This window comes from Lycorma delicatula, chromosome 2 (genome assembly GCF_047948215.1).
Source record: "Lycorma delicatula isolate Av1 chromosome 2, ASM4794821v1, whole genome shotgun sequence".
Classification (NCBI taxonomy): Eukaryota; Metazoa; Arthropoda; class Insecta; order Hemiptera; family Fulgoridae; genus Lycorma; species Lycorma delicatula.
This window is the reverse complement of record NC_134456.1, coordinates 23746970-23772477: the sequence shown is the minus strand read 5'-3', so window position 1 is coordinate 23772477 and position 25508 is coordinate 23746970. Positions and strand designations below refer to the sequence as shown.

General features: G+C 30.0%; 1 protein-coding gene across 1 annotated transcript in view; it reads left to right on the top strand.

Annotated features, from left to right (window-relative positions):
- Positions 1–24160, top strand: part of LOC142320141 (mitochondrial amidoxime reducing component 2-like) — a 31097-nt gene extending 6937 nt beyond the window's left edge. The window contains exons 2-7 of the mRNA XM_075357821.1: positions 186–450; positions 10810–10986; positions 13782–13980; positions 16042–16256; positions 17887–17961; positions 23906–24160. Coding sequence (XP_075213936.1) covers positions 206–450; positions 10810–10986; positions 13782–13980; positions 16042–16256; positions 17887–17961; positions 23906–24035 — 1041 coding nt within the window. The 5' untranslated portion in view covers positions 186–205 and the 3' untranslated portion in view covers positions 24036–24160. The remainder of the gene's footprint in view (positions 1–185; positions 451–10809; positions 10987–13781; positions 13981–16041; positions 16257–17886; positions 17962–23905) is intronic.
- Positions 24161–25508: the final 1348 nt, after the last annotated feature.

Here is a 25508-nt window from a genome sequence, read left to right as displayed (position 1 = left end):
AGCCTATTTAGAAATCCGCCGCTGAATGACAAAAATTTTATTTAAATTAATAGCAAAAGAGTAATAAATAGGTAAGTATGTGTTATGTAGAATTCTTTCTGCTAGAAGTAAATTTGTTGTAAATTTTTAACTCGTAAATTTGAGTGCATGTTACTAAGTAATTATTATTTATACTTTTTTTTCAGATTTATGTAAAAAATTAGAAATGGGAAAGTTTTCGTTGTTTACTCTTACAGTGACTTCAGTGAGCATAACTGCAGGTTTCATATTGCTTTATTATAAGATGTATGATGTAAAAAGAAAAAAAAATAAATGGCGTCAAGTTGGAAAGTTAACTGAAATTGTTATTTATCCATTGAAAGCTGGTACTGGAATATTCATAGATGAAGCATACTGTATTGATAGAGGATTAGTAGAAAAATGTAACAAAAAATTTATTTTTGGTGATAGGTAATAAATGTCTTATATAATGAATTTTGAAATTAAATGTTTAAAAAAATGATTTTCTTTGGCTGAAAGGTGCAGGTTGCTTTTTCATCCATTGCAATATTACAGTAACTTACAGTACATATTTGAAAAACCTTTACATTCATTGAACAGCATTATATATGAACATTTTAAAATTATTCAATTAATCACTTTTAAAATATTACGTTTTCATGCAAAGAACCTTTTTGAGCTAATTAGCAGCACCTTTTTCACCTGAGGTATGGATGCACTGCTTTAATAGCACCATTAAATCAGCATGACCAATAATCCACTGGAGGAGTTGTTAATTAGATCCAAAAGGTCGTTTGGAAGAAAAAGTTACAGTATTTTGAAAGCGAGTGATTTAATATTTAATAATCAAATAGCTTAAATATATAATAATAATTTAACCACACAGAGGAATAATATGAATCTGAGAAAGATTAATTTCAATAAAATAATATAAATATATTTATATACATATATATTTTATATTTCATATTTGATGAAATAAAAAAAAATTACAATATTTAATATTTCTGATGTTGAAATTAGAGAACAAATTTATAAAAAAAAAAAACAGAATAAAAAATACCATGATAATTGTAAAAAAATATTTCAGGAAAATAACACAAAGATTAATAATAGTTTTTATCTAAAATACAGCTACACAAAATAACAGAAAAAATTATTAACGTATGTGATAAAAATAAGTATAAAAAAGCATATAAACCAAATATTCACATTATAAAATATTTAATAAATAACAATAATAAAAATAATTTATAGGATTTTAGAGGAATATACAAAATTAAATGCATTGGATGTAATAATATTTATATGAGAAAAACTCAACAGATGATTTGAAAAAAGATTTACAGAACATTACCAAGCTTACAAAAACAGAAAAAGATATATACATATATCTAATGTAGCTGACCATTTGGTATAATGCAAACATAATATAATAAAATAATTGAGAGATTTTGGAAATTTGTAGCAATGATAAAAAAATATGTTTATACTTGAAAAATATTACATTTATAAATATAAAGAAAAATATAAAATGATGAACCATCAAATCACATTCGAAGATGATGATTTAATTAGATACATAATAAAAATACAATCTAATGGTTGGAAATAATGACAGTAGAACAAAGGAAAATACGTTTTAAATATTACTTCATTCCAGTACTGGACAGTAAGAATTTGTATAGAGTACGTAATAACCTTCAACATTTTCAAAAAACAATTTTGACAAATTAACTAATCATAAATAAATATATTTTAATGTAATTGTAGAATTTAATATACTGCAAAAATCGATTCTTGGAATTAATATGGTAAGTTTAAATTAACTATTTACTGCGTTTTGGTGGTCTTTTCCTGACTGACCCTTTAACACAGCAAAAACTACTGAAGATAAATTGTTGAAGATTTGAATACATGTTCTTCCAGTGTAAGTACACAGTAAGAAAGGATTTCTTGAAATTCTGAGTTTAAAGGGTTAAAATAGAGAAGCAATAAAATTTACAATTTTTTTTAAATTTCTCAGTAATAAATGAATATACCAGCTTGATTTTTGGTGTGTGTTTAAATTTCGTGTAAATATCTAAAAACAATTTTATAGATTTTTCTAAATTTGTCCTTCAAAGGGGTGAAGAAAGGTAGAAAAAATTTGAACAATGATTGCAAATTTTCCTTATTTCTGACTATACTAAACGAAATATTCAATAGGTCGGGGCTTGCAAATACTCTTCAGATAAATATCTAAAAACTATTTTTGAGTTTTTTGAATTTTGATTTTTTAAGGGGTGTGACTGTGTATACACAGTCGCAGTGGCTTAACCAAGACAGCCACAATTACTGTATGTGAGATGTGACTAGCTGCACCTCTGCCTCTGGTTACTTGACTTAAAAACAGTGGTGTTTGTTGCGTAATGCTAAGAACTGGGCAAAATACATTACCTGTATGAAGTACAGGTAATCAGTTATAGAAATTACAATACACTGATATTGTTGGGTAAAGTTAACAAAAAAACACATCTCGTATTTGCCAAAAGAAATTGGACTTTAATGAGAAAGAAAACAACTGAACTTATGTTAAATCATAACCTTAAAAACTAAAAAAAATTATGAAAATAACATAATTAAATGATACATAGAATATCAACTGAAATCAGCATATGAACAATGATATTAAATGAGAAAATACATGAATACACATTTTTAAATACACATTTTGACAATATACAATTTTAACAAAGCCTGAAAACAAGAGAACATAAAATACCTTATTTTTAATTATAAATTTAGAAAAACATAACATCAATAAACATAGTATGTCTGAAAAACTATTGCATTACTGACAAATGCAGTAGTGTTGAAAATTAGGAATGAACAAATGTCATTAACTTAGAAAAATGAATTACAATAATTTCAGTATAAAAAAAACGGTTAATTACAATAATCAAATTGAAATAAGTAATAATATGTAAATAGAATTCATTTTGGTAAATAAGCATTCTTGAAAATGTAAAATTGCAAAATCCTAAAACATAATTGCACATCAGGAACAAATTGTTTTAGGTTAATTTTAGAGCAGTATTATGAACACAGTTCATGAATAGAAATGGATTAATCTCGGCGATTAACAAGATACAAGATTAAATTGTAGAGTTAATTATCATAACTACAAAATTGAAATTAATAAAGCACGTAAAATAGGTTGCAGCTGAACAATGACACAACCTTATGTAGGTAACATGTCGTGACTGTACTTAAGTGAGTAAATGGTTTTGTGAACTACACTTGAAAGTGAAAATGCATAAGGTACGATGAACTGAATGTTCCACAAATTTTTACTAATAAAATAACTGTTTAAACGTAATAAATAATGAAAATTAAACTTGCCTGTAGCACACAAATATTAGTAAACGATGAACTCGTAAATGAAGGTAAAACGAATACATACAGTAAATTCCTGAGAGTAGTCCGCCGTGGTGTATCAGGAATACAGTGGTGAGAATTTGGCTTCGAGGTTGAGCAAGACTGGCTGTCTGAAATGTGCAGCAACGAGTTTGAAGAAATTCTGCTTCGCTGAAATTGTAATAAGAAGCTGGAGAAAATTCGGCGTCGACAGAATTGACAGCTTGTAATGATTGAATCACTTTCCATAGAGAAGTAATGTAGAATTTGAATAATAACTTAACGAAGAAACGAGGCTGGACGAACATAGAAAACTGTGAAATCACGAAAAACTGACGAGTAGAATTAGAAAATATTTTAACAGAGAAATACCGTAACGTTTATAAGTGCGAAGACGACGAAAGTATTAACATAAAGCGAAAGAAAAAAAACATCGAAGCCTGGCCCTCCAAGAGGACCACTCTCTCTTTTTTCCTGTTTAGCCTCCGGTAACTACCGTTTAGATAATACTTCAGAGGATGATATGTATGAGTGTAAATGAAGTGTAGTCAGTCTTGTACATTCTCAGTTCGACCATTCCTGAGATGTGTGGTTAATTGAAACCCAACCACCAAAGAACACCGGTATCCATGATCTAGTATTCAAATCCGTGTAAAAATATTTGGCTTTACTAGGACTTGAACGCTGGAACTCTCGGCTTCCAAATCAGCTGATTTGGGAAGCTCCAAGAGGACCAGGATCCGCACAACGTTAAAGTCCGAACTAGAAAGAACAAAGCTGGCGTGGTGAGAAGTAGGGGAAGCGAACAAAGCAATGGACAGAAGAGTGTGTGTGTGTTGACAACAAGAGTAGTGTCTTAGTGTTAGTATGAGAACGATTAGAGAAACGGTGTGGAATTCGGGAACGAAGACATAACAAAAATAATTTAAGCGAGCAGTCCACTAAAGAATTACGTAAGACTGATAAAAATAATTTCTGAATACGCAAGTTGAAGAAATGACATCAGGGCAGACAAAGAGAAATAGACTTCTAGGAACTATGACAACATTGAAATTGGTTGAGAATTAAAAAAAAACACTAAGCCTAATATACACATTAAGACTAAACAGCAATGAAATAATTCGTGATAGAAATAAGCTAACACCAATACGATGATGCAATAGTCAGACAAGCTGGAGTCTGAGAGAAATTGATATCGAAAATAAATCCAAATAACCTATTTAAAAATACACGTAGATAAGCCTTACAAAAATGCAAAATAAATTACCAAGCCTGTAAACTACAAGAATCGACCATAACCTTGAATTCATTGGAATAAAACGACTTTACGCCAACGGCGTAAACAGATATTTTTTATAAGTTGAACAGGCTTTAATTTCTATTTATAATTAATATTCTTACAAGTATGAGTTTAATGAACACAGTGGGGATCCAAGGGGCAGAGCCCTCTGGCTAGATGGGAAGGGCAAGCAAAGCTAGCCTTGACTGGCTAAATATCCCCTGACCGGAATGGGAAATGCAAGTAGCCACATAGCACGGGCAGAGAAATGCATCAAAATTAATTAATTAATTTAATGTACAAAATTTTGCATAGAGTATTGAAATGTTAATGGAGAATTGTTATCTCATACTGTTTTACTCTTTGAAGGAGATGGTGCAAGTCTTTTTCGATCTCTCTCATCTCATATGTTATACATAGCAATTGGTGACCAAAGTGCGGGAAATTATTCTGTCACATGTGGTTGAGAATTGGGAGAATTTTTCAAGTATGACAGAAAATAATTGGGGTCACAACTATTTGAGCTGCGATAAATATTTTGTTTAAATGTCAAATGTTCGACTTATGGTGGATTGGGAGAGCTGGTAGCGGCTTGATTATTTAAATTTGTATTCAAGGTTTACTGCAATGGTGAACCTTATACTACATTCAGTAATGACAATCACCCTATACTAAGGCTGTGTTTCTCTGATAATTTATCCTCTGTTCATTTTGAGGCATATGAACATTTAATATTACCTGATCACCAACATTTGACAGTGTTATTTGTTACCAAGGCAACATTTAAAAAATGACGAGCGATGTACACAGATACTGTGCAAAAAAGGAGCTTATTCATTTTAGGACCACAAAAAAAAGTCCAATGTAGTTTAAAGGAAGTCCTGAAATAAAATATCTCAAACAGCACTTTTCTATGCTTCATTCTAAACTGGCCCTTTTCAGGGCCATATATATTTAAGTGTTGGGCAACAATTTGTTATTTATTGTGTAGTTTTTAAAAAACGTTATCATTTACCATTTTATCAGGATTTAATGAAAATCTAAAAGCAATATTCTTGATTAAATAATTTTTATTTATAAATATATAATTTTTTATTAAAAAAATACTGCAGATGATGTCACTACAGGGGAATGCTAATATATATTTATTTATACTAAGTTCTGTAGAGATATATCATTCCAAGTACTTTTATTTGACATCTTGCTTTATAAGTTAAAAAAATATTGGTTTTTCAACTTGTATTAAATGACATATACCTTCTGCAATTTTTTTCTTTTTTGATGTCATATCAACCTTATTGGTCATTAGTGATACCTAGTAGGTCACATGTATATAATAATAAATTACAGAATGCTGCTTGTAGCAATAAGTACAATTCAACAGTTTAAAACAAATTTAGAAGACAAGTGTCTAATTAGAATGTGTTACTTAATAATTCATACTTATATATAATGCTGAAAATTGAAGTCCTTCAATAATTAAAAGTTTTCTCACAATTTGTCATATTATGTAAGCACTTTTCTCAACTTGAGATATCTTGTGTTTCATTTTTTCCGTTTGGTAGTGTAGACATTCTGTAATAAGGTGCTTTACTGGGTAAATAGGTGATAATCCTATCAATATTCACTAAGATTTCGCCCCTTTTACAATGAGATGTTCAATATGGCTGAAGTTAGTGTGTCCTATTCTCAATCAATTTATAATGACTTTTGTTTCTTGAGAAATGAGCATGCAGGATTTTCTTCATAAATACCTTTTCATATTTGACGGAGTTTTGAGGTTTGGTTTATTGGCATTTTTTGTTTCAGCTGCTTTCCTTTTGGAGAGTTTTTGAGCTTCTTTAAGCATCAGCAAAATGTTCAATTGCATAGAGTGTTCATGAGATTAATTAGCCCGTTTAGCCAACTTGTCAGCTTCTTCATTCTGTTTAATGCCTAAGTGGGATGGTATCCACTGAGTTCAATGTCTGCAAAAGGTCTTTTAGGTTTGATTAGGTTGAATTATGATGCCCATTAATTTATTTTCTATTGCTATTATTGCATTTTGGGAATCTGTGAGGATTATTATTTTTCTATATCAGCTTTCTCAATGTCTTTTAATGCTTGCAGAATGGCAAAATCTCTGCTACTGAGGAGAGAAACATCATCTCAGAGTTTCAATAAAATATTTATTTCTGACATAACTACAGGGCAGCCTGAGTCTTTTTTGGATTCTATGCATCTGTGTATACATGTAGATAATCTACTATACTAATAGTTTGTGTGTATGATTATGTAATCCATAGTCACGTTTTGAAATGCCAATATTTTCTTTCAGTTTTTCTGGTGTTGATTGAAGCCAAGGAGATGAGTTAATAAATTCTCGTTTCATTGTGTTGAGAACAGTGAGGTATTTTGTTGCTCTCTCTCCTCTCTCTCTCTCTCTCTCTCTCTCTCTCTCTCTCTCTCTCTCTCTCTCTCTCTCTCTCTCTCTCTCTCTCTCTCTCTCTCTCTCTCTCTCTGTGTGTGTGCGCGTGTGCGTGTGTGGGTGCGTGCGTGCGTGCGTGTGTGTGTGTGTGTGTGTGTGTGTGTGTGTGTGTGTGTGTGTGTGTGTGTGTGTGTGTGTGTGTGTGTGTGTGTGTGTGTGTGTGTGTGTGTGTGTGTGTGTGTGTGTGTGTGAATAGTCTAGGAAATTTCTTTGCATCTTTTTAAACTTGTTCAGTTAAACTGAGTTGTTTTAAATGATTTTAATAAAAAAATCTGTACATTCTAGTAAAGTCACAAGTGCACTAAAAAAAAAAAATGCACATACTACCCTATTACATAATTCTTCTGGCATAGTTTGACAAAAATTTATTATGAAAGAAAGGTAAACCTATAAAGTAATGAAAGAATATGTATGAAATAGATGTTAAGAACCTTGTACCTAAGATTATATTATGAAAAAAAGTTTGCTGTTTCAGGTGTGAACTGCTTTATGACTTGCATTTTAAATTATTAACTTTTAAATAAGTCTATTAGTTTAAAAATTAAGAAGTTTTTATGCAAACTGTTATTCGTTGCTTTTTATGTGAATATTATATCATTTATGTATGTATGTGTATCTATTTTTTATTTTAATTTGTTAGAGAAATGTAATTTTGATTATATTGTTTGTGAACTAAGAATTTTATTAAACACACTTCTCTTGAAATTACATCAACTCAATAGGTGTACCAATACTCTTAACAAAATTCACTTACTTGAAGTGATAAAAACTGTTACAATACAGATTTCAGTTTGTATGTACATCAGTTCATTAGTTCATCTAGATAAGAGAAAATGCCCGTAAAAAGAGACCAAAATTAGTTTAAAAACCTTAATACATTTCATTAAGTATATTTAAGTCTTGATATTGTTTTGAGGGTTTATGAAGGCATAAAAACTTGTAAGTTTTTCAGCAGAAAATAATTCAGTAAAATGTACAATATTATCAAAATCGTGTTAAAACAGCAACTCGAACATATTTGTTCTGTTTATAGCAAACATAACTGTTTATTATTACTATTGTAGGGTGTTGATTAATGATGAAGTTATTAATGTTGTAATAAATATTAGATACTTCTATTTAATTTTACCTGTCTAAAAATTGTGTTAATGCAATACCACATTTATAATTGGTTTAAATTGCATCTTCTTATGTCGATGGTTCTGTGGTACTTGGTAGTAAGTAGCATTCTGAAAACTAAAAGTTGAAAACTATAAAATACATTGGCTAAATTTATGTTTAACTAGTTTTTTTTAGGATACCAAAATCATTAATGATTAATCAATACTGCTGCAAAAAAAGGGTTTTGTTAAAGCTGACTTCCCTGCTTCATATCTCAACCAAGGTCATTCTGTTGATTGATTCCAATAGTTATTTAACTAACATCTCCTAACACTGCCAAAGTTACTTTCACTTTTGGTAAGGTAAGTAACATGTCAATAACCCATCGGGTTGGTCTAGTAGTAAACTCATCATCTCAAATCAGCTGTTTTTAAAGTTGAGAGTTCTAAGGTTCAAATCCTAGTAAAGGCAGTTACTTTTATACCGATTTGAATTCTAGATTGTGGATACCAGAGTTCTTTGGTGGTTGGGTTTCAATTAACTACACATCTCAGGAATGGTTAACCTGAGACTGTACAAGATTACACTTCATTTACACTTCAGTTCTGGAGGCTAAATAGAAAAAGAAAGTAACATGTCATATAAATTAATATTTAAACACATCATTTGCAAGAAAATAAACAAAAGATAGTAATAATAAACAGAAAAAAGTATATGCAATACTATTATGAGAATTCAGATGACAATTGTCCTGTAACCTAAAAAAAAGTGATTAGAGAATTGCTTCTAGAAAATCATTCATGGAATAGAAATCAATATATGTGAAACAGTGTGTTTTAAGATGCTGAATATTTTAATACTTTAATATGATTTGGAAGATTATTATGAAATTTTAATCCTAAATAAGTTTTTAAAATTTTTTTATTTTAAAGTAGCTTTGTTGTTGAGTTATTAGTTAATAAGAGTAAACCATGTAATTAGGGTTTAAAAACTACAAAGTAGTTAACCAGATTATTGTAGTGCAAGTGCTTGCAGCTAGACCTTTCATCCAGAGATACTGTATTTGAATCCTGATCAGGCATGATATTTTCACAAACTACAAAATTGCCATTTCATCTCAACCTCTCTAAAGCAATATCTAACGGTGGTCCTGGAAGGAAAAAAAAAGAGAGAAAATATTTATTGGTATTGTTAGATATTTAGTACTGTTAATAAATTAAAAATCTCGGTCCATAAACTTCATTAAACGTAAATGTATTAGTGACGACAGTATTATAGATTAATGAGATTATACAAAAATGTCTATTTTTAAAAGAGAAACTGTATCGTATCAAATTTATTTTAATGCAATTTTTCAAAACTTTATCCACATAATGAGTTGATTCACTTTTTTAGAGCCATCTTCAGTGATTAGTGATTCTGTTTTCCACTGGTATCAGCTATTGTTATTTTTGGTTGTTTTTTTTTCACTTAACAGAGATATGTATCAAGAGTATGAATAAATTATATATATAAGATTTGAAGTTCTGTTCATTTTATATATCTGTCAGATGTTTGTCTCTTAATGTTCAGTTCAGTTGTATTAAATGTGGCGGCCCTATATACGTAAAATATGTAGATTATTACTTTTTATTGGTTTTTGATTTTTTTCTGTCAGATGGTTGGCAAATACTAATTGTGTACACACTTAAACTCATCTTCATTCCATCACTATGCAGTTGACTCGGTTAAGTGGGCTGGGTTGAGGAGTGACTTGACTATTCTGGATCTTTAAAAGACATCCTTGTATAACATACTATGTCAGTTTATTACTGGGCAGCTAACTGCAATTGCTGGATGAAATATGTCCTTCATTTGTTGATGGGTCATACCTTTCAGGGACAGATATTTTATAACTCCTTTAATCTTAGTTTTGTTAATATTTTATCATTCAGTATTTATCATAAAAATTACTCTTTATAATAAAAACCTGATCTGAGACATCTCAGATGTCCCAGGCAACAATAGTTCTACAATACCTGGTACATCAGGTGCTGTAAAACTATTATAAGAAATTCTGTTCAGTCTTGTACTGATCCTTCTGTTTGCTAAAATCTGTTTCTTGTATATTTATTTTTTAAAGTCATTAATATGGAATGTAATTTTGATTTTTAACAAAAATTATTAATGCTGATTAATATACTTCACAAATTTTTATTTATTACAGATTTTAAGTGTTTGATGTATTGTTACATAACAAATTTAATGCAGGTAAAGTCTCCTAGTTAACAAGTATTGATCGTCAATCTAGAAGCAATACTCGCAGTTGAATCATAATGGCCAGACTATGCAGTGATTACTAACAGTGACACGCAGATTCACTTAAAATTAACTATATTAATTATAATTGGAAGCTTTGTCCTGCAACACCACAAAACAGTATTTGATGACAATGCTAGCTAGCATTGTATAATAAGCTGATTTTTATAATTGATAAGTTGTTGGCTAGTTCAGATGTGTATTTACAGTTTACTTTTTATCATGATTATAATTATTATAATTTTATAATATTTTTAATTTTTAGGTATTTTATTGCATATGATGAACAGACAGGAATGAGAATCAGTTGTAAGAATGCTCCATTTATTACAAAAATATGTATTGTACCTATGAATGATACATCCGTAGAACTTTCTGCCCCAGCTTTCCAGAAATTTCATCTTGAACTTCCTGACATTTCTAAAAATAAAGTCAACTGCATGTATGTATTTTTTAGCTTGATTTTTCAAAACATTAACAAACACTTTGTAGTTATTTGTACGAGGTCTGTAAATAAAGTAATGAGACTGGTTCAGAAAAACCTTTTATTTACAATCCAATTTTACATGGACTCTACTCCTTCGAAGTAGTTCTCTTGGAAAGCCACGCAACGCTTCAAATGGTTTGCCCATTCTTCATAGCAGTGTTGGAACTCAGAAACTGAAATATCCTTCAGATGGTCGGTTAGATTTTTAAAAAATGTTTTTCTACTGTTCCAAAATGGTGTCCTTTAAGGTGTTTTTTAAAGTCGGGAACAGGAAAAATCACAGGGACTCAATTCAGGTGAATAGGTTTGTTGAGGAACTGCAGGAATGTTTTTCTTTGCCAAAAGCTCATTAATTGAAAGTGCAGTGTGACAGAGTACATTGTCATGATGCAGCATCCAGTTGTCTTTGAAGGCTGGTCTCACACGGGCAACTCTTTTCTGCATTCTTTCAAAAATTTCTCGGTAAAAATATTGATTTACAGTCTGTCCTGCAGGCAAAAACTTCTTATGGACAATGCCGTTACTATCAAAGAAACAAATTAGCATGGTTTTGATGTGTTCATTTTTGCTTTTTTGGGACATGGTGAGTTCAAAATGTGCCACTCCTTGCTCTAGCATTTTGTTTCTGGATAGTACTCAAATATCCAAGATTCATCACCAGTAATAACATTTTTTAGAAAATCAGGATAAGTTTCAATTCACCCTAGAAGATCGCAGTACACTTCCACCTTGTCTTTTTGTTCAACAGTGAGGTTTTTTGGGACCAATTTTGCACAAAATTTTTTCATGTCCAATCTATTTGTCAAAATTTGATGGACAGTGGTATGGTTTAAATTCAATTGTTCTGCAATTATTGTGACAGTTAATCGCTGGTCGTACCGTATCAAGTCTCTGATTCACTCAACATTGTTGTTACTTTTTGATGTTAATGGTCTGCCAGAGCGTAAATCGTCCATAATTGATTCCCGGCCATCTGAAAGTGCTTTAAACCACTTAAAATCTTGGGCTCGTGACAGAGCGTCATCTCCATATGCCCTATTCAATTTTGAAAAAGTTTCAGTAGCATTCTCACCTAGTTTAACACCAAACTTGATTGCACAACGTTGCTCATAATTAGTATCACTCATTTTTGTAAACCACAACAAGAACTTGTTTCATGAAAAGTTTGTTTACGTCTCACGTGGCAACAGTAGACTAAAAATATTGATACCTAATATAAATCAACTGTTCATAAAACCATATGTTTATTAGTAACTTTACAGTGTTGTCACTTTGGCTGCCAAAAAAACTAGTCTCTACTTTATTTACAGACCTCATATTCTACTATGCAAAAGATGTAAACTAAAACTGCAGAGAAAAATGGTTTGACATTTATCGCATTAGAGAAACAGAAAATGGAAAAACATGGAAAAAGAAAATGAAAAGTTATCAACTTGTAATTAACTAAAAGTTGCCCTTAATAACAAGTTTCACTATTAAATATTGAGGTATGGTGGATGGATTTCAAAGTGACAAACCAAGATGACAAATGATTGACAAGGAAATACTAGATGTTGCTCTTCAATAAAAAAAGGATGAAGATCCAGTTGTGGTGACAAAGGTGACAAAAATTAAGCAACTAATGCTCTTTCAGTCCATGAAGTTCTTGATGGAATGAAAATAGCAAACAAATTGTTCAAAATCCAGGAAATCAAGTAGTGGAAATTTTACTGTTTAATTGGATTAAAAGTAATATTCTGTGAAAAAAAAAACAGACTCGAATAATAGACTGTATAAAGATTAATGTTTCATTGTTGCACTAGAATTTAAAAACTATTTTTTTTTATAAGTGTAAGTTTTGCTAAATCTTATAGTAGTTTCATAAATAAAAAGATTTTCAAGATATAATTAGATTAAAAAAAAATAACCTACATTCATTAGAAAGTGAGAAAACACTTTATATGGCAGCAAGGTTGCTTGTTATCACAGATATGCCAATAATTATGACCTTCCTAAATCTCCCTTCAGAGATAGTACAACCAAGAAGTACTGTACAAACATACAATGTACTTCTTTTGTCCCAAGAAACTAGCCATAACTTGTTTACCAAATGTTCTTCTTGAATTTCTTTGGTCAAGGGTATGATGAATGCTGCCATTGCATAAACTGCTGCTTTGTCTCAATCTCCAATAACAATGTGATCAAATAATTCATGTGCTGCAGCAAGATGTTTTTTTCTTTGGTGTATCGGTTAACACCTTTGGTATCCATTTACCGTCCTCCATGACATGAGTGGTAGCATCTTGGCCTTTCATCCGGAGGTCCCGGGTTCGAATCCTGGTCAGGCATGGCATTTTCACACCTGCTACAAATCATTCATCTCATCCTCTGAAGCAATACCTAACAGTGGTCCCAGAGGTTAAACAAAAAAGAAAAGAAAAAAGGCATCCATCTGCATAGAACTTTTTACAGTCAAATTTTTCTGTCAAATCTTTATAAATCAAAGATCATGAATTCTACAAATGCCAGTTAGTTTCTAACTTATAATCTTGACTCCTTTCAATAATCTGTTGTTTCATAAAGAATGTTGAAAAATTAGTTATTGAAGTTGCAACCAACTAACAAATGTAGGTAGCTGGTTAAATTTTTAATTTTATCAAGTGCTGCTTACCGAAGTTGTTTATTGTTTTGTTAAAATACATCAAAATGACCCATTCTTATATATAAAACTATTAAAAAATTCTTTAATTTGTATGTATTTCTTTTCTCAGGATTTATCCTGATATTCCTTCGGAAACTATTGACTGTGGTGATGAAGTAGCTATTTGGTTGTCAAATGTTCTTTTTAAAAAAAACAAAGGTGTGAGGCTTGGGTTTTTTGTAAGAGACAAAATAAAAATTCGGGAAGATTCAGCTGGAATGTTAAAAGATTATAAAAGGCTTTATCCAAATATCAAGAAGCAAGATCTGGTATGTAAATTACTGTCTACTACATTTTTGTTCATTTTTCTCTAAGTTTTTAATTAAGTGTAATTGTAATTAAGTTAATCTAAGTCTAATTGACTGTGTGATCATAAGCCATTAGTAAATGTCAGTAGCATGCAGTACCAAAGTTTTTTAACTTCAGTTATCAATGGGAACCAGTTTGTTAGGAAAGTTTTGGTCCCTGAAATTTTATTTTTACTTCACATCCTTCAGTTTCCAGGGTACTTTCTGTGAGATGAGTCACAGTTTACATTCTTACTTGGTACCACATTTTAACTACTAGTGTTGCTGATTACCTTTTTCTTCTGGTTACCAAATCAGAAGGGTTAATTAAAGTCTTCTTCTATTCTCTTGGACTTTTCTTTTATCGTCAGTATTATTCTTATATTGCTTGTATTCCTAAGCTTGTTTTTCTTTTCTGATTTCATACAGTTTTTTAGTGTAAAGCCATTTCCAGAATTTCTAACCTTATATATATATATATATATATATATATATATGTGTGTGTGTGTGTGTGTGTGTGTGTGTGTGTGTGTGTGTGTGTGTGCTTATTTAAAGTTACAAGTTCATCTATTGATTAATTGTATTATGTTGTTTACAGTGAGGTTTCTGAGAAAATAAATTCTACCACCTTCCTCTTATATAAACCCACAAAAAAATTAGTTATAAAACTAAATCTTTAATGTAAAAGATTTTTTGAGAAAAAAAACAGTTACTTTTCTCACTTTTTTTCTGTAAACACATCAAATATAGGATAAATATGTTTTAATTATTGGTGTCATATGTATAATTTTTTTTTTATAAAATAAATTATAGGAATAAAGCCATCACATGAATTTTGATAGATATTTTGATAGTGTATTTTGATAGATTCATTCGTTGCTTTTCTTGTAGCTACATTTATGTCATCATTTTTTTGGTCATTACTGAACATACATTTTTTCAGTTTTATTATTGTTACAGATTTTTATTTTGTCATTTAGATATTATGTATTAATTATTTTACAATTTCATCCTGCTAAAGCTGCAAGAAGAATTTAATGTAGTCTAATCATCAAAAGATCTGTTGAATTTTACTGGGTAAAATTATTAATAATATTAATGTTAGATATTATTATTCATTATACTTATTATTATTCTCCATTTACTCCTTATACTCCTTATTATTATACTCTACTTATTCATTATATATATTTTATTCTTTATACTTAAAAGTGAAAACAAAATGATTTCATTGACCTTTGTTAAGAAATTAAGCAGCATACAATCTTTTTGATTATACAAAACAAAAATAGTTTTCATATACTCATGATTTGAAAAATATTTTTTGAAAAGTTTTTTAGATTTTTTTCTTCATTGAAATCATGCTGAATTTACATCTATAGTGAAAACAATTCAGTAAGACTCAAAATATAATGGCATAAAAAAATTGTGGTCGGGATTGACCTTCAGAGATCTAGCAAAATTAATATAAACAGCTAGGAGATTCTGAATTTATGAATAACTTCAAAAAAAGTTGTGTTACTTATGTTGTTAGCTAGTATCTGTAGCCACTGTGCAGGACACATCTGCTGTTGGCTTTCAAATGATGCCATAGGCTTAGGGAAAAAACTTGTCTTCATACCCCTACATCATTATTTATAAAATTTCAGGTCTTTGAATAATTTTGTTGGACGTTTACTGTTTTTCTTATTTTCAGCCGGGATAAAGTTTTTGTTGTAACTCTGCCTAATTATATTAATCTTGACAATTAAGAATAATTACTTTTGAAAGTACCTGCTATCTAAGAGAGATGCTATCTAGCAGTATTTATTGGGGTACAGAAAAGCATTAGAAGTTTGGTTCTTAGAAACCCATTTTAGATTTTTCTATTATTTCCCCTTGAAGTCCAAATCAAATTTCAAAGTTCAAGCTAATTTGTTTGAATGAGTAAAAAATTATTGGAAGGTAGAGAAAAGATAGAGATTTTATATTTTTTGTAAGATTTGTAACTAAGAATGTTTAATGTTAAGTTACTTATAAATCCTAATTTTGGTTTTATTTTAGGGAGCTTATTCATTTTTTGCTAGTTATTTACTGATAAATCAGTCATCATTAGATGATCTAAATACTCAGCTGCCATGTGATGAAGAGAAAGTTACGTCTCTAAATTTCCGTAGTAATTTAACTATAACAGGACTGAAAGCATATGAAGAGGATAATTTGAAGTTGGTTAAAATTGGTGAAAAGGTTATCTTAAAACATATTAAACCATGTACAAGGTATTAAGCTCAAACTAATTAAAGTTCAGATTAAGTTTGGTTGTTAGTATTCTAGTCTTGGTATTTGGTTTTAAAAAATTAATTTTGATTTTTACCATTAACTTTTAATTATTATTCATACTGAATGAATAAACCTTTATTTCCCTTATACAAAATATGATATAAAAAAAGTTACATTATAAAATTAGGAAACATAATACCTGCAAAGAATAACCTGTCCGCAGGTATGAGCCACTTTATATAATATTTCTATAAAGGAATATAAAAATTAAAATTATTTTGAAAATAAATAGTTGCAACTAAAAGTTACTACATAAATAAATAATAGTGCTTACAAACAAAAATTTAATTGTTAAAGATTGAGATTAATTAAAATTTAAACTAATCTTAGAAAAATGACAAAAGAATAAAAAAAAGTTAAACATAATAATACCATAACAAATGAACACCCCATCCATGAATTAAAATTCAGCATTCTAGATTTAGTAACACCAATTAGATACAAGAATATGAAGATGATGTAAATAATATTTACATTGTAAACTTTTATGCTTAGTATATTGTACAAATTGGAGTAAAATGAATATTGTTACACCTGTTGTGTTGTTAACATTATTCTGTAACAATATAAAATAATGCTATATAATCTTAGTATTAATATTATGACTATAATTATAATTATAAATTTACCCTTAGTAAATTTCCTTATTTTGGGTTAGCTCCATTATAGGATTTTATATAAAAAAACCAAAACGTTATTAAGAATGGATTAGAAAATGAAACTTATCTATCTATAATTCTAATAAGAAGCTTATAATTAATTAACTTTCAATTTAAAAAATCATTATTAGAGAAAACAAGTAGAATTCACTAAACTGCCCTCCACTGGAATTATTCAAAATTTGTAAAATTAATTTCTTAAAATTTATATTTCTGATTAGGTATAACTTTTTTTATATTAATATAATAATGTAAATACTTTTATTTTGTGAAATGTTCCCTATTGAACTGAAAAAGTGAATATAATGCATTGTTTCATGACAGAAAGGGATGTGATCATTAGTATGCTAACATTCTATTTGATTGAATAAATTATTTTAACTTTAAATGTTTTAATTTTCTGTAAGAGACATTCTGCATTTAATGTTTCTTACCAACAGATATTTCTTCATTTACAAGTATTTCAAGAATATGTTAATTATGAAAATTTAGAAATGTAAACGCAAAATATTTAGTTAAATGAAGTTCATTGTATATGTAAAATTATGAAATGAAGAAATGTGGTATACTATTTCTCACAGAATCATTAAAAATACAATAACTGATAAAGAAAATGTATAACTACAGCTAGCTAACAGAGCATTTTCGGATAACAAGTTTTAACAGAGCATTTTTTGTTAAGATAAAAGTTCTAAATAAGTAATTTATTAAATTGTTAATTTTTATTATTCATTTCTTAACATATAATTATGTTTAAACAACAGAATTATACAAACCTTGGACTAAGAAGAAACATAGTTAATAAATGATTGCAGACATTATTTGAATTAGAACTAGAAATAACATATTTATATAAGATTGTATAATTTAAATTTATAAATTATGTTAATTTAAAAAAAATAAATTCTAGGTGTTTGGTTACAACTCTTAATCCAAAAACAGCACAATTCAGCAGGAGTTCTGAACCTTTGAAAACATTAAAAAGGTAAGAATTTTTAATTTTTGTGTATATGAATAATTTCTTAGTAAATACCATTGAAATTACCAGTAAATTAAGATATCTATATTTGATTTTTCTCCTACACTATAGTAATTTCATTCCCCCGTTTCAAACATTGAGCCAAATGTGTATTTAATCAAGTTTGCCTGCAATTGTCACTTAAATACTTGTAATTAAAGTGTCTACCATCATTTCTTGACTGCAAGTTTGGGTCTATAGTTACTATAAATTAGCTTGTAAAGCTCTTTGAAGTTTAAATTAAGGCCTTCTTAGAGATTAGAGATTAGAGAAAAACTTTGGACGAATATAATTCATAAAATTCTCATATTAAATAGATTATAATAAATATTTTATTAATAATTCATATTGTTTTAAGTGGATTGATAAAATGTCAAATTAACTTTTTTAAATTATTTTTCCATATTTTATGTTCTATGTAAACACATGATAAATTTATTATTATATATTGGATAGCTATAGATATGTTATTATTATGCAGGTTATTATTATTATTCATAGAAATAATGAAGAAACTCAATGTCAATAGTTCCTTTGAGTATAAAAAAAAATCTGGAAATGCTGAGCTCTCTTTCATTTTATAACACAGAATTTGTTATGATGCAACACAATATTTTGCAAATTTTTTTGAGTTGTAATTATAGATGCTTTCATAAAAAGCATAAAAAATGGAAAAGTATACCATCTAGTAACTTGAGATTTGCCAAAAATATTTAAAACATTCAGATGAATATGTGACTGAAAATATTATTAAATGAGTTTTATTTATGAACTCTGTATTTATTTAACTTGGTTCAGGTTTAAATAAAAAGTTTATGGTTTTACAAGTTACATTCAAAAAGTTCCCAGAATTAGTTTATTTTTCAAAAACTGTTTGCATGAAAAAGTTATACAGTTCATTTCCTTTAAAGTAGATTCATTTGGCAGCTGCACAGTTTTGCCAAAATATAAAGCATGGATCGATGTGTTGATGAATTGTCATTCAAAAAATTCAATTCTTTGCTCTCCATTTTCAGGATGCTTCCTTCATATTGCATCCTGCAAATGATCAAAGGATTTTGTTTTGGTTTTCAGTCATTTAATTGGTTTGATGCAGCTATCCAAGATTCTCTATCTATTGCCAGTCATTTCATTTCAGTATACCCCCTACAACCTATATCCCTAACAATTTGTTTTACGTATTCCAAACGTTGCCTGGATGCACAATTTTTCCCATCTATTTGTCCTTCCAATATCAAAGCGATTATTCCAGGATGCCTTAAGATGTGGCCTATAATTTTGTCTCTTCTTTTAACTATATTTTTCCAAGTGCTTCTTTCTTCATCAATTTGCCACAGCACCTCTTCATTTGTGACTTTATCCACCCATCTGATTTTTAACATTCTCCCATAACACTACATTTCAAAAGCTTCTAATCTTTTCTTCTCAGATACTCTACTTGGACGATCCAAATATATACTTTCAAAAATTTTTTCTTGATAAAATTAATTTTTTATAAATTAATTTTATAAATTATATTTCTGACTGAAAGCTCGTTTTACCTATGCTATTCGGCATTTTATATCGCTCCTGCTTTGTCCATCTTTAGTAATTCTACTTCCCAAACAACAAAATTCTTCTACCTCTAGTTTTTCTCATCCTATTTTTATATTCAATGATCCATCTACTTTATTTCTACTATTTATCATTACTTTCATATGGTAGTTCTTACGTAGGACTTCATCCATGCTATTCATTGTTTCTTCTAAATCTTTTTTACTCTCAGCTAGAATTGCTATATCATCAGAAAATTGTACCATCTTTACCTTTTCACCTTTTACTGTTACTTCAGATCTAAACTGTTCTTTAACAACATTAACTGCTAGTTCTATGTAAAGATTAAAAAGTAACGGGGATACATCTTTGTCCAACTTCCTTTTTTATTACTCTTTCTTTCTTATGCTCTTTGATTATTACTGTCATAGTTTGGTTCCTGTATATGTTAGCAATTGTTCTTTTACCTCTATCCTTGAATCCTAAATTTTTTAAAATGCTGAACATTTTATTCCAGTCTACGTTATCAAATGTCTTTTCCAAAACAATAAATGTCATGTATGTTGGCTATTTTTCTTTAATTTTCTACAATTAATCTGAGCATTAAGATTGCTTTCTTTGTCTCTATACTTTTCCTGAAACCAAACTGGTCTTCTCCTAACACTTCCACTCTCCTCTCAATTTTATGTACAGAATTCTAGTTAAGATTTTTGATGCATGAGTAGTTAAGCTAAATGTTCTGTATTCTTCACATTTATCTGTTTCTGCTTTCTTTGGTATAATGACAATAATACTCTTTTTGAAATCTGACAGAAATTCCTCTTTTTTATAAATATTAGACAACAGTTTGTACAATTGCTTCCTCATCTCCACAGTGCAGTTATTCTGCAGATATTCCGTCTCTCCCAGGAGCCTTTCTGCCATTCAAATCCTTTAATTCTCTATTAAATTCAGATCTCAGTATTGTATCTCCCTTTTCACCCTCTTCAACTTCCTCTTTTTCCTCTGTAACACCAGTTTCTAATTCATTTCCTCCATATAGCTCCTCAATATATTCCACCCACCTATCAACCTTTTCTTTCGTATTATAATCAGTGTATCATCTTTATTTAACATGTTATTAGATTTTAACTTACGTATCACAAAATTCTCCTTAAGTTTCCTGTACACTTCGTCAATTTCACCAATGATCATTTCTCTCTCCACTTCTGAACACTTTACTTTAATCGACTCTTCTTTTGCTAATTTGCACTTCCTGTTTATAGTATTTCTTATTTCTGTCTTGCATTCTTATACTTCCTATGTTCATCCATCAGCTCCATTATATCCTCTGATATTCAAGGTTTTCTACTAGTTCTCTTTGTTTCGCCTAAGTTCACTTCTGTTGATTTAAGAATTTCCTTTTTAACATTCTCCCATTCTTCTTCTATATTTTCTACCTATGATTTTTACTCAGACCTCTTGCAATGTCCTCCTCAAAAATCTTCTTTACGCCCTCTTCCTTAAGTTTCTCTAAATTCCACTGATTCATTTGACACTTTTTTCAGATTTTTAAACCCCAATCTACATTTCTTTATCACTAAATTATGGTTGTTATCAATGTTTGCTCCTGGATATGCTTTGCAGTCGATGAGTTGATTTGTAAATGTTTACTTAACCATAATATAATCTATTTGTTACCTAGCAGTGTTGCCTGGCTTTTTCCATGTGTATATTCTTCTATTATGATTTTTAAATTGTGTGCCATTGACTAGAAAGTTGTACTTTGTGCAAAACTCAATAAGTCAGTTCCCTTTTTCATTCCTTTTTCCCAGCCTGTATTCACCCATATTATTTCCTTCTTTGCCTTTTCCAATGCTTGCATTCCAATCTCTAACTATTATTAAATTTTCATCCCCCTTTTATGTGTTTAATTGCTTTATCAATTTCTTTGTATATACACTCTACCTGATCATCATCATCATGGGCACTTTTAGGCATATGGACATTAACAATTGTTGTCGGCTTAGGTTTTGATCAAAGGATATCAACATATATTTACTTGTCTATCTGCACATCATAGCGAACAATACCCTGCAAATAAAAAAAAAACTTCCACCATAACTTTTCTTTTGCTTTTATCTAAATGAAATTCTGTATCCTTGAAGATGATATTGATTTCCACTCTGATTATTAGTGTTTTGTCTATGGATTGTTAAAAAAATATCATGTCTCATCTCCTATCTTGATATTGCTCAGAAAAATTTTATCTTATCAGCCATAATGATGAAGTCTCCTGATGGTGTTATGTGAATTTCTTTCATGAAACTCGCACAACTCACAATCAGTCATGATTGTGCAATGTAAACTAAAACAGGAGGAAATATATGCTTCTCAAAGCAATACACATGTAATTGTAGGTAAGTGTATGGATGAAATGAATGTTTTATTTTGTTTACAAAACCAACTTCTTGATTTCTTGAGTTGTTTATAGAAATGGAACAATAAAAAACAAAATATAATTATAGACAATAATAATGTTAAAACCTATATAAAGGTGTCCCAAAAGTCCCGCACCATATATATAATATATGTTCAATATGGTTTCCATAAAAGTCGAAACATAATTGAAAACGGTCTCCTATGTTCCACAGAATGTTGATCACCAAGTCAGGTGTTGCAGATTGCCGAACAGTTGTGATGCGCTCTCGCAGATAGTTTTTGTCCTTGATCTTGACTATGCAAACTTAGCATTTTACATAAACCCACACGACACTATCTGTTGGGTATAAAACCAGGGATCTTTGAGCCCATTCCACTTGTCCCTACGACCGATCCACTGGGGAAGTGTTCATCTAGCCAATCATGAACTTGTGTACCATAGTGTGTAGATGCATCGTCCTGCATGAACTATTTTGGTTTTCCAAACCCAGCAAATCCAAGTGAGGCAGTAACTCATTTCCTAACATTGCAAAATAAGTTTCACTGTCAACTGTACCATCAAAGAAGTAGGGGCCAATGATCCAGTCTTTCCACAAACCACACCAAACCATGATGTGATCAACTCCTTGCTCCTTACTATCAATAAACCAGTGAGGGTTACTGTTGGACCAATACCATAAGTTTTGTTGGTTCACCTCCATTTACATAAAATTTGACTTTGCCAGAGAATATAACTTCAGACAAAAACTCTGGGTCCTCCTCAAACTGGGTCAAAAACCAATTGCACCTTCCATATAGCGATCAGGATCGTATTCTGACATGTGGTGTAACTTGTACGGATCATAGTTGTTTTTTTGCAAGATCCTCCATATTATTGACCGAGAAATGCCCACTTCCAAACTTGTTTGGTGAATTGATTTTTTCAGACTTGCAGATACCTTTGCCAAAACCCCTTCCACTACCTCTTCTGAAGTGCTTGGACGTCTATATCTTTTAGCATCGGCAACACAACCTGTAGCCTTGAACTTTGCTAGCAGTCCAACTGTTGTGTGCAACACTGGCTCTCATTGAGGATACCTCACATTAAATTCATCTGCAACTTGTCTATGAGAGAATCCTTCTCTTCGACAAAGGAGGATAATCTCTACCTGCTCTTCAGTGGTCAACATCTTTCAGTCCTGCAACTAGAAGGTAGAGCAAAATTAGTAAAATCCCTATGGTGCGGGAGTTTTGGGACACTCTGTAGATTTATTTGTTCAGAAAACACCATATGCATCATTAGTCAGAAAAAGTATCAGATGGTACCAAAAAGTAGGTGTAGAACTGATATGCAACACAGCAACCATCAGTGCACACTTTCTTTTTGAAAAAGTCACAAATACTAAAATGAGTTTCATCAAATTTCACCTCTGTTACAATTGCTTTCTTTAAACTTTATGATAAAACATTACAAAACATTCAGTTATCTAATCACAGATTGTTAGTGGACACTGAAAAATAAGGTTGATGCTATGTTTGTTATGCTAAAAACAGTGGTCACCTGTTAGTTCTGAAAGAAACAAAACTACTTTCTTGAAAATCTGTTGGGTGTGATGAAAATTTTATATGTATAAAATACTTCTTTAAACTTAAAGTAACAAAAGAAAGTTTTTTTTTTCATTTTATTGGAATATTTATAGATTTATTTTGTTTATAATTTATATTTTTTCAATGTAACTTTTTTATATTTTATATTTATTCTATTGTATAAATTTAATTCTGCTATACTTATCTTGTTTAAATAATAAAAATTTCACTTTCAGTCTTTGATGTAATTTGTACATTTTCCCAAGTATGTATCAATCTAATACAAATGGCTTAAAATAGATAATGTTCACATTGTGATTAAAACTGGTTTCATTTCAATTGTTATATATTTTTATAGCATAGGAACTAACAATAAATAAATTTCTCTTAGGTATCGTCTGTTGGAGGATATAGAGAAGAATAAAGCAGAAAACTGGAGTCCTGTGTTTGGACAGTATTTTGGTTTATATGAAGGTGGTTGTATCAAAATAGGTGATCCAATTTATGCGCTTGATTATTGACAGTATTTACAAATGAATTTTTCATTGAAATTTTTTGATTTTTCCACTTGTTTCATAAAACTATTTTTATTATTATTGCAAATAATTTTGTAATAATTATATGATAATAAATATGATTTATTATACTGTGTTTTTTTTTTTACTAGTCATCCAGGTTTTTACTCTAGTGGTAGAATTCTGTCAGCAACCAACATAGAACTAGACATATCTCTCAAACTAATTTTTAGTAATGTATACTAAGTCAACTTATAATAAAAATAAATAAATATTTACAAGTTAGTCAAAAATGCCTTTGTAATTTAGAAATTACAAAACAGATCAGACTCCAAATTTATGTCATTATATATTCTGCCCAATGTTGGCTGAAATTATGTTTATAGAGTTCTAAAAGAGTAAAATTATTATACATAAATTTAATTTTTGAAAAACACATTTTACAATTTTATCATTATCATCCAGTTGTTCTGTATATTTATTGTTATTAAAAATGAGGTAATTATTAAATAATCAGATGGCAACTGGGATAGTGAACAATAAGATTGACGATTTTTGGGAATTTACTTAGGAGAGGACCTTTTTCCACTATTTTGTTTATTGCTGATTTCATCAGATTTACCATTAGACTCATCATTGACGATTTTCCCTCTATCAGTACTTTCAACCAGATATTGGAATGTTGCCACCATTCTTGACTGGGCACTTGCATAATCTTGTCTAACAGATAGAGCTTCAATTTCAGCAAATGATTTCCAACAATCTCCGTGAGATCAAGAATGAAATTGTCTGTCCTTCTCTATGGAAATACAGAGTGTCCCATATAAAACGCAACCCAACCTTATATTGGTAGGTATTGAAATAATAAAAAGGCATGTGTAAACGTAAATGTAGTTTTTATTATTACCATCCATTACCTTACATTTAGAGTAAATGTTGGAAGTGGCCGCCATCTTCTTAAATACAAGCTTCAATTCTTTTTAACGTGGGGATTTTCAGCACTCCAAATTCTACTGTTTTGGCTGTTTACGTAGCCATCCAAATGAAACCGTGCTTCATCTGTGAAAAATAACGAATCCATAACATTAATTCCCTCACGCAGGAATCGACGGAACCATTGACAATATTGTAGCCTTTTTTCTTTGTCGAACTCAAGAAATTGATGAACCGTTTGAACGCGATAAGGTCGTAATTGTAATTGTTTGGTCGCCCGATGAACGGTTGATTTAGACAAATTAATTTCAGCTGACAAACGTCTGATCGATTTATTTGGCGAGGCGAGTAATCGGTCTTTGATTTCAGTGACTGTATCTGTGTTCAACACTGACGCAGATCTTTTGTGTTTCTTGTTATTAACAGAACCAGTCTCTCTAAATTTTGCAACTAACCTTAATAGTGATGTTTTGTTAGGAGCTGGTTTATCTGGGTACTTATAGCGAACGAAACAAATCTTGCACTGCAACCACTGATTTCGTACTG